This window comes from Centruroides vittatus, unplaced genomic scaffold (genome assembly GCF_030686945.1).
Source record: "Centruroides vittatus isolate TY-2023 unplaced genomic scaffold, ASM3068694v2 contig_351, whole genome shotgun sequence".
In the NCBI taxonomy this organism is placed as follows: domain Eukaryota; kingdom Metazoa; phylum Arthropoda; class Arachnida; order Scorpiones; family Buthidae; genus Centruroides; species Centruroides vittatus.
In genome coordinates, this window is record NW_027122174.1 from 2,091,628 (window position 1) to 2,108,569 (window position 16,942).

The window sequence follows — 16,942 nt, forward strand, 5'->3', positions numbered from 1 at the left end:
GGAAAATTTGTGTAAATGAAAGAAAACTTTCATTTTTTGTTCAAGAATTTTGTAAACAATCACCGAGAGAAAAAAACTCCTCGCGAAGAAACAGAGCAGAGGTCTCCAGTAAACTATCAACAGTTAGATGGGAAAGTTGACACTTAGCTGTCAAGAATTCGCAAGTCATCGTCAACAACCGACAGCTTCCCACACTAACACTATAAAAGCTCGCGCCACTGGAAACTTAGGCGCTCACATCAGAAGTTATTATTGTACTTGTGTCTGTCTCCATGCCCAGGAATGAAGTCCCGTCGGAGAAGACCTACAGCAACTCTTCCACATCGTCGGCGACCGCCATACATCGAATTATATCGTCCAATCTCACACCAAGAGGTATTTTGTTAGGATCTTTGTAAACTCTCTCTCCCGCAACGGCAATAGCCTTAGCTCATAGCCACCTGTTTGTTTAGAACTTGTTGAGCTTTATATCTACTTGCATATAACCGCATTAGTACCGTAGAATAGTTTGTAATCGCCTTGTATGTTATTCTAGTTATTCAATAAATGTTTTATTTGTTAACCTGTCTCCTGTCAATCCAAGACGCCTGTCAACTTACCGACGCACCTCCCCACTCACTTTTTTTGTCCTCCTAGCAATCCGAAATGACGACGAGATCGGGTTTTGCCAACCCGTGCAGTGTAAGTGGTCAGCGAGGATAAACCTCTGACCCTCTGCATATCTCACACAGTCATCATTAAATGAAATATGAGAGAAAATGGTAAATAATATGTCAGCATTTTCTCTCATATTTTACTTGACAGTTAACATTCATAATGCTAATATATTATCGTATGTTACAATTATTGATGCAAGTAAGCAGTAGTCAACAGGAAAATCAGTATGTTCATTAACATATAAAATAATTAATAATGTGAAGTAATTTTCCAAAAAGACACTGGTCTGCGTAATAAGTGTCAAACAGAAATATTGGAGAGCAAGATATTTTTTGGATAAGTAATTATGTTATATTGTGATCTTTAATGAAACTATTTTATACTTTATTCTTATAAAAAGATTATGAAAAATAACTGTCTAATTATAAAATATAGCTTGATCAAACAGAAAATGTATGTAACACTAACTGTTACATTTAGCATAACTTTGCCATTCATATTCTAAATTTACAAACTCCCAAAAAGATAAGTCATATCTTCAAAAAATTTTGTACCTGAACAAATCTCTTATTATCTATGTACAGTACATATATATATAATTATACATACCCTCATAACTTCATGAAAAGCAGAATTAAAATTCAAACTTCCTTCTTTATTTAAAGTTGAACCTAATGACCATACTGCACAGAAGAGAAAAGTACACTGAAAAAATTAATGTAAATTATAATAATTAATGTATTGTAAATTAAGTATACATACATATAATAAATAAATAAATAAATAAATAAATAAATTTTATTATTATTATTTGAAAAATTTAATTTCATTTTCATTTCTGTATTGTGATGAATAATAAAAATGATTTCATTATCATTATCACCATTTATTAAGATAACTTGGTAAAACATACAAAATAGTGTTTACAGATAGAGAATAAATTCTCTGTTATGGGGGGAATACAGTTAGCTAAGAGTGATTACAATTACTCAATTTTTATGTACAGAAGTATAATTATTATTATTATTAATATTATTACAATTATAATAAATAACAATATACAAATTAATGTTTACAGATAGAGAATAATTTCTCTGTTATAGGGCTATACAGCTAGATGAGAATAATTGACATTATACAATTTTAATACACATAAATATGAATGTAAAAAAACCTGTATGATTATCAAAAAGCCAGTATACATGAGGAGTACTGTAACGGTTATTACAAGAACAACATATATAAAAGTAGCTGAAATTATCCAAACAAATAGGAGCATTTATATATATTGATTAATTATAATAAATTTTTTCTGAAATTTTAATGAAGTAATTACAGATTTTGTAAAGGTTTTTCTTATTAAGGTTATTTAGACTTCTTTTGAAATCAAGTGAAGAGTTGTAATTACATATTTGATGTATATTATAGTGATTTCATAGACTAGCAAGTTCTTGACAGTTATGAATTATGAATTAAATGGTATGATGAGAATTCTATGGAGTGACAGAAGTAGCAATGAGGACTTGTAAAATCAATGTAAATATTATTAATAAAAAGAGTATATTTATTTAATCGTAGTTGTATTATCAGACGTTTTACATTTAATCCAGTTAGTTGCCATATATAAGATTGAACAGACGGAAATTGAAGCAGATCGGTATACCATGGACGGTAGGTACTTTGGTTTAATAAATTTTGATCCTTATTTATTGCTTGAGAGGTTGCGGAATTTATTAAAAGTGTGTATCCAAATTTCCAATCTTGAATATTGTCTTAAAGTAGAAGCTCTGATACTCCAAATGTGTTTAAAATTTTAAATAATTTAAATTGCCATAATTGATTAAATTTACGATTTTTGCTCTGGTTAATATTTTCATGATGTAAATAAGTTATTATATTATCGTTTTTAAATTTAATTAAACGTTTCAATAGGAAAGGGAATAGCCAAATATGATTCACTTTGTGTCGCAGGGCATAGCCTGAAATAGTTTTTTCTAGTTGAAATAGTTTGCGTAAATAATAAATATGAAAGTACTCCAATTTATAAATGTAGTCTAGACTCCAAAGCGGGCTTGTGTAACATATAATAGGCATAATAGTAGAGTTAAATAATTTAATGTGGATATTCAGATTGGAAGTTTTCAGTTTAGGACATACAAATAGTAAGTTATCAATGACCTGCTTTGCTTTGACTTTCATTCTGTTAAAATGTGCTTTGAAAGTTAAATTCCAATCAAACTTGATTCTCAAATAATCTATTTCATTTACAATTTGTAGTAATGAATTTTCATGGTATATTTTAATATTTTTTTCAGATATTTTGCAATTATTTCGGAATATCAGAACTTTTGTTTTCGCTGGATTTATTGTAAAGACTATATCAATTGAAAAAAGTTTAGTTGAGTTTGTAGCGCTTCGCCGCTATTAACTATATGTATATATTTATGTATTTTTTTTTTGTTCGATTGTTCTATTTATATGTTTGTTTTTTCGTTTATGTCGCGTCGCGTATATGTTGTTGTATCGGGTTTTAGATGTGACGCACAGCCATTTTGTTGTGTACCGTACCGTCTGTTGTCGTCATTGCTGTGCCGTGGTTTTTGATTGGCTATTTGGAGGATCACGTGGGAGGAAAAGAAAAAGCTCCCGGATGGTGGGAGATATAAACGGGTGACTTCCACGTGTCGAGGCATTTTTCATTTTTCTCTTTCGTGGATCGGGGATCTGGAGCGGTGAAGAGACGAGAGAAAGGATTCGAAGCAGAGCAGCCGATCAGGAAAAAAAAAAAACAAGAACCAGCGAGAAGAATCTCATTTCGTAACAACGTGTCCCACGAAATACGGCGACGGTATCTACCATCTTGTAAATGTTTGTATAGTTTTTTAAGGTTTAATCGCGTATTAGTTTTAGTCTCGCGATTAATTACTGTTGTAATCTTAGTGTTATTGTCATCCTTAATTTTGTTAAGAACGCTGTTTGCCTGTTTAAATCAGGCGATCAATTCCCCCTTTTTTTTGTGTGTAATTAATAAACCTTTGTTTGTTTATCTATACGCTTCTACCGACTATTCATTTCCACTTCCTTTCATACCCGCAAACCACGTGCTTGCGGAGTCCACATTGGCGTCCGCGACAGGATAGTAGAATAGTCGGTTTAGCGTACATCCCCTCATTTCATTTTCGTTCAGTCCGTCGCACATTCCAGGCCCTACTATTTGTATAACGTATTCGTCGCTGCGCTGCACATCTTCGGTTTTGAAAATTTTTTTTTTCTCTTTCCTTATGGAAAGCCATACTGTAGTATCATCCGGATTGGCAATGGAGGGGATCAGTAACGTCCCTATTGTTACCGGGTTCATGGGGATGATCCCATGCTTTACGAATTCGCCAGGCGATGTTTTGGATATATGTCGCTTCTTTCAAACGGTGGAAAACGTGGCGTCTCTCGCAGGTTGGGAGGAGCAAGTCAAAGTAACCGTGGTTCAGGCCAGGCTTAAGGGTGAACCACTGTCGGTGTTTTTTGACCTAAGGGACCAAGGCATCACGAGTTACGACGAAATAAAGAGGGGTCTCATTAAATGCTTCGATCGGAGGGACAAAGAACAAGATCCTTTCAGTCAAGTCCTAAAAATAGCCCAAAAGAGAGGAGAGAAAGTCTGTGAGTACGGAATCCGCATAAGGTCTTTGTTCTCGCGCGCCGTGGCTCGTAACAGTAACTTGGCCACGCTCCGGGATAACGCTGTGAAAGAGTGTTTTTTGAGAGGTTTGGCCACTGACATCCGGAGGCAGGTAATGCAAAAACATCCGGACACCTTGGACCAAGCGATATGTAGGGCAGAGGAAGAGGAAGAGATTGAGGCGGCTTGCGGAAAAGGGAAAATAATGAGCGAGGTGTGCACGAATTCAGAACATAAGGTTTCGTCCTCTGAGAAAGAGGATGGCGTGAACAGCCGTATTGCAGAGCTCGAGGGTCAAATACGGGCATTGACGGAGTCGGTCGCATCGTTAACAGAATGTATGAAGGGAAATGGGAATCCCGATAGAAAGTGGAGCAATGAGAGAAGATGCTATGCTTGCGGGGAGAAGGGGCACCTGGCTAGACAGTGCAATAAGCGTAGGCATTTAAACTAATGGAGGGCCATTTGGGAGGTCAGACAGATGGCCAGAGCGTGAGATTGGAACTGACCACGAGGATCCAATTATCCAGACGCGGGTTACCGACAATCGAAGGTCTAATATTAGGTACCATGGTTACTTGCCTAGTCGACACGGGCGCGGAAAGGACCGTTATTAGAGACGAGCTAGCTGAAAATATAAGAAAACAGAATAGAAACTGGGTTGTGTTTAATGATTCCTGTATAAGCGGAATGTCAGGTGCTCTCCTGAGAAGTGATGAGGCTGTAATTATCGATTGTAGATTCGAGAACGGGTGTAGGGTATGTGCTAAGGCTCCTAGTTTGAGTTTTCCAAAGGGGACGGACTATGACTTAATTTTCGGCATGGATGTTATTTGCCAACACCCAGAGCTGCTGACTGGCATCAGGGTAGTTGTGAATAGTACGAACCTGAGGGGAAGTGGGGATTTCTCCATTAATATAAACACTGAGCTAGGTGATAAGACGGGGTTATGGAAGTTGGATCACCTTGAGGAGAAGGTTAAGGAGAGGGTGATCGATGTGTTAAAAAGGTATCCAAACGCTATGGCTAACGAAGTTTCAGAGTTATCGGGGACCAAAGATCACGTGCACTCCCTTGAATTGACGTCTGAGTGTCCGATAAAAGTTAAGCAATACCGTATCCCATACAGCTACTTGCCTGCCCTCAAAAGACAAATTAATGACCTCCTGAAGGCGGGAATTTGCGAGGAGAGCACGTCAGAGTGGAACTCCCCGATACACGTCGTTCCGAAGGACTCTGGCGAGCTCCGCGTCACTCTGGATCTGAGGAAGGTAAACGAAATAACGAAAACGCAGGTTTTTCCGATGGCTAGGATCGATGACATATTGTCTCAGCTTAATGGGAATAAATATTTTTCGGTTCTAGACCTTAAGGCGGGTTATTTTCAGATCCCCTTGGATCCCAGGGTAAGGCATGTTTTCGCGTTCTCCACACCTTGGGGCAAATACCAACTTTGCCGGATGCCTCAAGGGGGTAAGAACAGTGGGAGATTTTTTCAATATGTCATGACGAAAATCCTGGCTAAGTTCGTAGGGAACTCTTGCTTCGTCTTTCAAGACGACATCGTTTTGTTTTCCCAAACATTAGAGGACCACCTTGATTTGTTCGATCGCGTCATCAGCACCCTGAATAGCGAAGGCCTTAAACTTAACCCAAAAAAATGCCAGATATTAGCGGAAGAAGTAAGTTATCTAGGGCACATAATTAGTAGGGAGGGAGTACGTCCGGACCCGAGTAACATCGAATCCATAAGAATGGTGAGGGCGCCCCAGAGCGTGAAAGGTGTCCGCAGTTTCCTTGGCGCGGTAGGGTTTTTTCGAAATTTTATACCATCCTTTGCTGACCTTGCCGCACCGCTTACCGAGTTAACAAAGAAGGGAAAAAAATTTGCGTGGGGTCTGGAGTGCCAACAAGGGTTCGAAAAGTTGAAGGAAGCCATCGCCACACCGCCATTATTAGCACACCCTAATTTTAATGAACCCTTTTTCTTACACACCGATGCTTCTAAGATAGCGGCTGCTGCAGTGCTAGAGCAACGCAGAGAGGGGGGCTTAGTACCGATCGGCTACTTCAGTAAGAGGTTTCAGGGAGCTGAACTTAATTACTCGACCATAGAAAAGGAGTGTTTGGCCATAATCATGGCCCTGAGGCATTTTAAGTTTTTAATCTTGGGGCAAAGGACAATAATTCTCTCCGATCACAAGCCTTTGGTCTTTCTTAGTAACATCAAAAACGGAAGCAATCGCTTAATCAGATGGGTGATGGAGCTCATGGATTATGACATCGAGGTGCAGCACGTTAAGGGCGTGAATAATAATGTGGCGGACTTTTTGTCAAGGAACGTTAATGGGGTATATCACGTTGAGGTAGGGGCCACGAATTTTGCTATTCCTGATAGGTACGAAATACGTTTGTCGCAAGACAGAGACGAATTTTTTGGACCTATTAAACGGGATTTAATGAGAACTCCTGATGGTAACGGCATAAGGAGTAAGATGCCACAGTATATAGTAGTGGACGAATGCCTATATAGGCAAAGTTATTTCAGGGCGCGCGATCAGTATTACAGCCAGGTCTGCGTGGGGGAAGACATTTCCAAGGAGTTAATCAAGGCTATTCATAATAATAATCTGTCGGGGCATTGGGGAGTACGGAAGACGATGATGAGCATCGAAAAGCATTATTATGTCAGAAACCTAAAGGATAAAGTAGAGGAAGTGGTTAGGACCTGTGAAAAGTGTCAGAGGCACAATATTCATAAGGGAAAGGCCCCATTTCAGGAGAATGAGGTGGCTAATGCCCCTTTTCAGAAGATCGCCGTCGACATCATAGGTCCCCTTAATACGACGAGTCAAGGGAATAGCTTTATCCTTGTGATGATCGATATTTTCACGAGATTTGTAGAGATTCACCCCTTAAGAGATCAAACTGCGTGGTCGGTTAGCAATGCTATCTTTAACTCAATAATCTGTCGTTATGGTGCACCCGAAACTATTATCTCGGATAGGGGGACGAATTTTCTTTCGTCCCTGTTCTCCGATTGTTGTAAGTGGCTTGGGATCAAGAGAAACATTACTACAGCCTACAGACCGTGTTCAAACGGGTTATGTGAAAGAGTTAACAAGTCGCTAATAGAGATGATATCAAAGTCCTCGGAGAGAGGAGGGGCGGAATGGGATGAAATGATTTATCCGGCCTGCTTCGCTTATAATAATTCGCACCACTTGGCAATTGGCGAGTCGCCTGCATTCCTGTTATATGGAATAGATCCCCGCATTCCAAATTTCGAACAACACGTCGATGAAAGCACGACTGACGAGCGTAGGACGTTTCTCATCACAAAACTTCGTGCTCTAAGGGAGTCGGCAGGGAAACGCGCTACCAAATTTAACGAGAAAAGAAGAGAATACGGGAGTAAGGGGCGAAAATTGGAGAAGTTTTTAGTAGGACAAAAGGTCTGGGTGAGAAAGAAGGGGGGAAAGAAAAATAAATTCGCGGATAAATACAAAGGGCCCTTCCGCATCATTAGAGTTGTGAACCCGACTACGTATTGCGTAGAAGGGTGTAACTTCAAAGACAGGGAGACTGTCCATGTTGACCGTATAAAGATGTGCTACGGAGAACCGGTAGAAAAAACTAGGCGTGGGGAGAGAAAAAGGGGAGGAAAAAGGCAACCTAGCGATCATGAAATAGAGGATGAAGAGGAGGGTCAAGATGGGAGATGGAACAGGAGATTGAGGAGCAGTGATGTTAGGGTAAAGGGTGTTGGCAACGACGTTCCGCAGGGGAATAGCGCTGACGAAGGCATAAGCAAGCGACCGTACAACCTAAGGCATCGTGAGATTGACTTCCGTAGGCTACACTACGGTAGTTAATCGTCTCCGAGGGGAGATATGTAGCGCTTCGCCGCTATTAACTATATGTATATATTTATGTATTTTTTTTTGTTCGATTGTTCTATTTATATGTTTGTTTTTTCGTTTATGTCGCGTCGCGTATATGTTGTTGTATCGGGTTTTAGATGTGACGCACAGCCATTTTGTTGTGTACCGTACCGTCTGTTGTCGTCATTGCTGTGCCGTGGTTTTTGATTGGCTATTTGGAGGATCACGTGGGAGGAAAAGAAAAAGCTCCCGGATGGTGGGAGATATAAACGGGTGACTTCCACGTGTCGAGGCATTTTTCATTTTTCTCTTTCGTGGATCGGGGATCTGGAGCGGTGAAGAGACGAGAGAAAGGATTCGAAGCAGAGCAGCCGATCAGGAAGAAAAAAAAAAACAAGAACCAGCGAGAAGAATCTCATTTCGTAACAACGTGTCCCACGAAATACGGCGACGGTATCTACCATCTTGTAAATGTTTGTATAGTTTTTTAAGGTTTAATCGCGTATTAGTTTTAGTCTCGCGATTAATTACTGTTGTAATCTTAGTGTTATTGTCATCCTTAATTTTGTTAAGAACGCTGTTTGCCTGTTTAAATCAGGCGATCAATTCCCCCTTTTTTGTGTGTGTAATTAATAAACCTTTGTTTGTTTATCTATACGCTTCTACCGACTATTCATTTCCACTTCCTTTCATACCCGCAAACCACGTGCTTGCGGAGTCCACAAGTTGATTGATTTTTTGTTGTAGTGAAATTTTTGTTGGGGTCAGAAGAACAAGATCAGCAGCAAAAAGAATGTAATGAAACACCCTATTACCAATCATTATTCTGTCAGTCAACTCGGAGAAAAGATGCTCTATGCCTATGAGTAGAAATTGAATAAATACGGGGAAAGAGGATCTCCCTGAAGAATACCACGGGACAGAGACAATGATTGAGAAATACTGTTGCCTTGTTTTATTCTGATATTATAGTTTGAATAAAGTTTTCGAATTGCAGAAGTAAAACGGTCACCTGCTCCACTGGCTTTCAAGTTGTGTATCACTAGTGGAACATATATTGAGTCAAAAGCTTTCTGAATGTCAACAAAGGAGGCATAAACTTTTCTGTGTTTTTTTAAAAGATGAAGTTGAACTATCATTAATAAAGTAAAAATTGCTGATTCGGTTCCTTTATTCATAGTAAAAGCATATTGAAATTTGGCTTCTAGCTCCATAGTTTTAGTCCATAATTGAAATTTGCTTGCAAGGATTGAGGTAAAACATTTCCTAATAGTGGATAACAGTGCTATCAGTCTGTAGTTTTCAGAGGAGGAGTGATTGTTTTTTTTATAAATCATCATGAGAGTGGCTGAGTTCCAGGATTCAGGGTAGTACTTAGATTTGTACATGCTGTTAAATAAGTTTAGTAATTTTAGTCTGAAATTGTGCGATTGCGATTTTAAAAAGTCAGTTGGAATGTTATCATTGCCTGGTGTTGTTTTGCTTTTCGTTTTTTTAATAGCTTTGTTCAATTCTGTAATATTAAATTCAGATTCTAAGATGTTGTTGTAGCTTCAGTACTTATAATTAAAGGTGACTCTATATGAATTTGTGGAAATCTCTGAAAAAAATGCTTCCAAGTATCATAGTCTATTTTGACAGAACTTGTGGTTGAGTTTAGTTTCAGACGAAATCTACGTACAACATTCCAAAATGATTTACTATCATTGTTATTTTTAATTAAGTTTAATTCAATTTTTCGAGAATAATTTCACTTTTTGGTTTTCAATAAATAATTGTAGGATCGCTTGGCTTTTTTGTAGTTTTCAAAATTAAGATCATTAGGATTTTGCCTAAATTTATTTAATTCCTCTTGTTTTTCCGTTCTCATTCTGTAACAATCAGAGTCAAACCACATTTCTTTAGCTTTATTTTGAAGGTTTCTTTTATTTTTATTAAGGCATATGTAGTTGTTTAAAATTGTCATCATTAGCTTGTATATTTTTACATTATTAGTATTTGTTATTTTCCGAGATGGTAAGCATACGATTATCAATCTCTGTTCGATATTTTGACATTTTATATTTTATTTTTGGGCTATTTTTAAATTGATTATTAATCTTCTTTGAGGAGGTTAATAAAAATTTTGTTATTGTAAAAAAGTGGTTTGATGTATCAAATGAAGTTATCATGAATTCCGTACAGCAGTCCAGCAGTAGATCAGAACATATTGTATAGTCAATTGTGGATTTACCAGTATTGGTTAAGCAGGTACAGTACATTCCACAGGAAAATCTGGTTTAATGCATCTGTTCAATATAAATAGTTTGTATTCAGTTATTAATTCTATTAGTCTTTTCCCCATATTGTTGGCCTGTTTGTCCTTGGATTTCCGGTAATTATGAATTAAATGATTAGAACCCTTATATTTAGTGTCCATCATTTCTCCAATTCTGGAGTTGAAGTCTCCTAGTATAATAATGTACGGGGTTATATGGTACCATGTATTGATCTTTTTGAAGATTTCATTAATTGATTAATTGTAGTTAGATCACCAGGCGGCACATAAGTTAGCATTATCATCAATAAATTATTATTCTTATTTAATACTTTATTTTTGTTTATAGAAATGAGAAGTACAATATAATTAATAGATTTTTTTACTTGGATTATTTTACAATAGTCTTTTTCTATCAACATGCAAAGACCTCCTCTTGGGTGACCTGGACCTGCTGATTTACTTGCTAAAGTGGTTACTACTCATTCATTATTGAAGTTAGATATATAGAAATTGTCAGTTGTAATCCAAGTTTCTGTCATAGTAAAAATGAATAGTTTATATTTGGCCAGCATAAAATTAACAAATAAAGTTTTATGTTTAAGTCCCTGGCAGTTCCAGTTTATGACAGAAATTGGATTGTTATTTTCGAGATTAGAGTGACTTTGCATTTGACTTTGTTTTATAGTGTATCAGCTATTAGATCTTGTTGAGTTAGAAAATGGTAAAAATGAATCTACATAAACCAGACTTTTCTCATTAATATTATATGTAATTTTTTCTTTTCCTATTATTATAATATCATTATGTAGTTTGGCCTGTAGATTTAGTTTTCAAAATTTCATAAAGCATTGAAAGTAAGTTTTTACGTCTGATCCTTGAATTTTTTGTAAGGTCTGGTGATAACTGGATATCTCCCCAATCTTCAAGTTGGTTTTGTTGTTTTTTCCGAATGTAGGTAAAGAAGACAGAATTTTGAAGTTTATTATTACTAAAGATTATTTTTAATGTCAATTTAGATAATTTCGTTAGTTGAATTATCTCTAAAATACCTTCTTGAACCATACTATGAATATTTAATAACAAAACAATAAATTTATAAATTTCTTCCTTAGTAATAGCCCTTGAAGTGGGGTAATTTATAATATGATATGATTACGGTTATAATCATTGGTTAGAGTGACTAAATTGTTAAACTATTTATATAAATTATTACATAACAATACAGTGCTGGGAACTACATGACTACATATTTCACAGTACCACTTGTTAAATATTTTAATAATGTTTGACAAAAATCTATATTACCCAAATTGCTCCCTTTAAAATTATCATTTTTGTAAAAACTTCACTTATTCTTAAATTTACTTTATAATTTCTATAAAAATGCGTAACCAAACTAGCTTTTAGTTCCCATTTATTCCTAATTCTATTTTCTTTATCTTAAATTATGTAATTAAAAGATTTATTTTCTATCATTAAGTATATTGCATACTTATGTATGTATAAAATCCAGTATTCATGTTCATACCCATTAATATGTTCTTATTAAAAGTCTCATTTCCTTATTTCAGAGCATTGTGTAAGAAAATCATGAAACATTTCTTCACAACAAGGAAAGTGGAGTTTAAGGATAATAGAGTCAAAACTTGGAGGTGGAGGAAGCCAAGAAGTTAATTGAGATCCTAGCATGAACTTCTATGATGTTGCCCTGAATTTGAAAGACTTCTCAGATAATTTTGATAATGAAAGAGAAATGTTTGTCAATGAGTCACTGGAAGAAGGACTCTGTCTTTGTCAAGAATGGCATATTGAAGCTGAAAGACATTGGAGATAAAAGAAATGAATAACTGATGAGACTTGTGAGAGACTGGGTTAAATGCGAAGGGAGGAAACAGAAGTCATAAAGAAAACACTAGACCATCTCCAAAGAGAAATGAATGAAAGGTTTGCTTGTTCGCACAATAGTGACACCAAGTTTGGGTCCCTTTTTTATTTTGATTGAGTAGTTAATCTAATAGATAGGGTTTTAATAAGTTGGAGGGCTTATCATATCAGGGCAGACTGAAAAAATAGACTAGATTTTTACAAAAAATTAGCTTTTAATAATCACAATGAAATTTAGGTAAGAATGCATTTTGAATGCAAAGACCCCTCTTCAGCTTACATACACATAGTACCACCTTAGCATACATACAATTATAACACAAGTAGTTAACCAAGACAAAAGATTTTTTGATCTGACCAAAGTCTTCCCTGATGTGATAAGCCCTTCAATTTATTAAAACCCTATCTATTAGATTAACTAACTCAATCTAAATTAAAGTCGTGGGCTAGAAGCATTATTTATTATTATTTGGGTCCCTTATTGATGTCAAGAAATTGTGTTATGATGCCAATGTTGACAATAATAACCTAAAAAAGAAGTTCAAAAATATAATTTCTATAAATACATAAAAATATGTATGATATACAAGATATGAATAAAGATATGATGATAAGATATGACATGAATAAAAACAGTAGAGTGGAATATAATTATCAAACGTCTTACTGATTTTGAGTAAGTAAATTTGAAACCTGAAATTTTGTTGAAACATATTTAATATAAAAATATTGAAATACAATCAAACCTCAGGTTTCAAACTTAATTCATTCCCAAAAGTTGTTCAAAAGACCAAAACATATTTTCCCATAAGTAACAATATAAAATGGATTAATCCATCCCCAACCCCCAAAACAAAGCCTTTTTTTTACCTTTTCAGCTGTACAAATTGCAATATAATATTATCTATATATATACTATATTATATATATACATTAAAAGCAAAATGTTCCCTCACTACCAACCAAAATTGAAACTAACACTTTACAAAGAAATGCTATAAATAGAGACTCAATTTTGACTGCCTGGATGAAATATAACCAAATCAATCAAGTTAGACAACAAATATTTTACCCACACTTTCTGAAATATTATGTTTCAATTGATTTTATTTCAATTTAAATTGAAATTAATTAATTAATTTTGATTTTATTTTTAATTTTAGTTTCTATATAAAGATCAGAGTTTTATTATTTATTAGTTTTAACTGATTACCTAGTATTAATACATATTATACATTAATATTATATTATATTACCATAGTAAATTTTTGTTATTTATTTTAACTTAAGCATATTTAAACACAAATTCTTGGATGTCATTTATATTATGTAAATGTCAATTAATGCAGTGTTTATTAATTAATTTAAGTGAGTTAGATTCAACTGTGGCATATACCAAAAAACAGATATAGTATCTTTCCTGCATGTGCATTAAAATTTAATTTAAATATCAATGTGATTGATGATTTATGTCGTGATGTCTAATGACATGAAGCAATCTCGGCACCACTAACTTCTGAATCAGTAATCTTGTTGATTGGTCGGACCATTGACTTTCTTTAACATAGGAAGTATAGGGAGTTGACCATCTGGCCATCTCTTGCCAGGAAGCTTGTTTGACAACTGAGTTATACAGCAACTGGATCAAATATGAGTTCAAATTTTTTTCACGAACAGAATTGTTTAAAAAGTGGTGTGTTCAAAACCTGAGGTTTGACTATATTTTTCTAGTAAAATACTGAAAGGTTATGAAATACATTTTCCATAAATAAATATTTATTGCTTATAAATCATTTTTAGATATAAATAAATAAAAACAGAAATGGCATTTTGTTTTCAATTTATTTAGAAAGTAAATTTTCAAATATACTTAACTGAAATTTGTTTATCACAATGAATATCAATATCTAAAACATAAAAACACATCTAAAATTGCTACAATAGTGATCAATATTTGATATATTTTCATCAAAAAGCAGAACTATCAGCCACAACTATTGTGGCCATTAGCCATATTAATGTATGACTTTTTGTATAAATTTGTATTTTAGGCTTAGTATTTCCTTTGTTCTTTGTCTTTACTGTTGTAGAACTTTCTTTCTTAATCCCTTTTTCCTCGGGTGGGGTCACCTTTTCTCGGAACGGATGTTGGAAAACAAAAGATTTAACAACTCGCTAGGGAATCAAAAGAGCGGGAAAGCTGAGATTTTGTGGAGACCTCATCATGGCACAAAGTGCAATTGAGTTGTGCTCGGGATTGTGGCCAGGGCAATCGAAGGTGACTACAGACCTTTCTTGATGGTATGGGAGAATTTCATCCAATATCGTGGGAGTTTAGCTCTAGTAGTGGCCCTGGTTGATGAAAATAACAAGAGAAGACAGATTCCTGAAACAATGGTGCTGAAGGCAAGGATCTTCCAAAGTTAAGTCCAGTGTAGAGAACTTAGTGAAGATACTCCAAGCAACTAGTACCGTATTTTACGGACTATAAGACGCATTTTTTTTCTTCGAAAAATTGCCTCCAAAATTCAGGTGCGTCTTATAGTCCGTAGCATCTTATAGTCCGTAAAATACAGTAAATGAAAGAGTTGATAAGATAAAGTGCTGAGACCTATCAAATATCGTTCACCGGTGATCTGTCTGAGGTATATAACTATAAAAATTCCTGGGTTTTTCTTTTCTTTTCCCTTCTCTTTCCTTAACAATCTATCCAATTCCCTATCTCCTTCTTAGTGTGTAATTAGGTTAAAATTATAGGCATAAGTTCCTGTGGTAATATTGTTGCGTGTTCTTTCAAACTGATCATTGTAAAGAATTATTCATTTGTTGTATATGCAAATTGAAAGCCTGTGAGTTGGGATCATTTTTTTGTAGAACCTATGCAAAGCAAAATTAAAATTGATTTGTTATATCTATATCACTGCATTGTCTCCTTTCTTGTAATTCTGTTCACAGAACTACCTAATAATCACTTCGTATCCACCACATTATCATAATTTAAAAATTAATGTCAACAAATTAAATATTTTTAAACAAATGTACATAATGATTGCATTTACTGTATTAAGTTTTAAAAAACTTTTGAGGAAGATGTCTGAAAACAATGTTTAATGAATTTTATATGTTATTGAATAAAAACTGTTTTAATTGATTGTTAACTAATCAAAGATATTTTCAATGTTTTCAAGCACTTTAATCATAATCTTCAGAATACTAATTTATACCTATTAAGGTAGAGAAATGTACTAAAGTTACAAATTTGAATATTTTTAGACAAATATAAAGAATAAATTTTAAACAGTAAATACATATAAATAGATATAAAAAATTGTACTCTTACCAATTTAAAATATAATCATCATATATATTTTAAATTGTTAATCATTACAATAAAATATACTTTTTTGCTTTAGGAAAGCCATCTGAATATTAGAATAAAGCTTAAATTTAAAATTTTTTCAAAACAATAAGTAAATTAAATTTATTTGAAGTGAACACAGGCATTGCATTCTTTCAAAATTTAATAATTTAATCTTGTTGCAGTATTGAACAAAATAGAACAAATATTTATCTTCAGACAGAAATATAGTTGGTTTTTTGTTTTAATCAGGTAATTATGGATTAGAATTATCTGCAAATTAAGTTAGAGCCAAAAAGTTGAGTAACTTTTAATATTTTTATTAAGTTATTTTATACGTTCAAGATAAACTAGTATTTACCTTAAAATTAATATTATTTATAATCAAACTTACATCCATCCATATTAAAAATACATCATTAGGCATTTCCTTATAACTTTCAGTTTCCTTGATCTCGTCGTAAGTAAACTTTAATAAATTCATTAAAGAATTCACTCGATTAATTTCAGTGGTTGGTGCTAACTCCTGTTGATAAAATGAAATAGAAAAACTAATCAAAATAACTTAGCAAATAATTACATAATATAATACATAATTTTCATAAAAAATTCTGTTTACCTTGTTAGGAATTTTTTTTACCATACATAACAGAGGAGGACAAAAATGATTGAAAAGTCCAATCAACCGACTTTTTATGTTCTGTAACAAATGTTGGTAGAGTATTTAACCAAGATTTAAATAAAGTTTTCCATCCTAATCTTTCTGGTTCCATATGTATCATTCCACATCTTGAAACCTAATCAATTTTTAATATTAAGTGTTTTAATATACATCTATCTCTCAATTTATATGACAGATTAGTTCTGTGAAAGTTTTGTGTAAATTAAAATTGTGTAAACTGAGATTAACATTTATACAGGAAATAAGTAAATGGATTTCAAAGCTTGTATTAACTTTTTAGATAAGAATACATGTGCAGTTTATATTCACTAAATAAAAACCTTTTATTAAGTTGTCAGAATAATAATGAAAATAATACACTGTATATTGTTTAAGCAGGCAATATTCAGGAAGATAAAAACAGAAGTAGTTATGTATTCTGCTTAAGTAGACAAGAAACTAACAAAAACTTGCTTTTTTGCTTGTCCAGAAATTACACCACACTGCACCAGAAAACGCATGGGTTGCCCTTTGTTTTTGCAAAATTAGCAGCGAGGTCAC

At 34.3% G+C, this 16,942-nt stretch overlaps 1 protein-coding gene across 6 annotated transcripts in view; it reads right to left on the reverse strand.

Moving 5' to 3' along the window:
- The window catches only part of LOC136974588 (dynein axonemal heavy chain 7-like), a 158,084-nt gene extending 141,533 nt beyond the window's left edge, over nt 1-16,551 (reverse strand). For 4 of the 6 annotated variants that reach the window (XM_067269505.1, XM_067269508.1, XM_067269509.1 and 1 more), the window contains exons 1-3: nt 16,340-16,551; nt 16,115-16,246; nt 1,267-1,362 (exon numbers count right to left, since the gene is read on the reverse strand). In XM_067269505.1, coding sequence (XP_067125606.1) covers nt 1,267-1,362; nt 16,115-16,246; nt 16,340-16,363 — 252 coding nt within the window. In that variant the 5' untranslated portion in view covers nt 16,364-16,551. The remainder of the gene's footprint in view (nt 1-1,266; nt 1,363-16,114; nt 16,247-16,339) is intronic. The other 2 variants (XM_067269506.1, XM_067269507.1) reach the window with 2 other exon arrangements.
- Nucleotides 16,552-16,942: the final 391 nt, after the last annotated feature.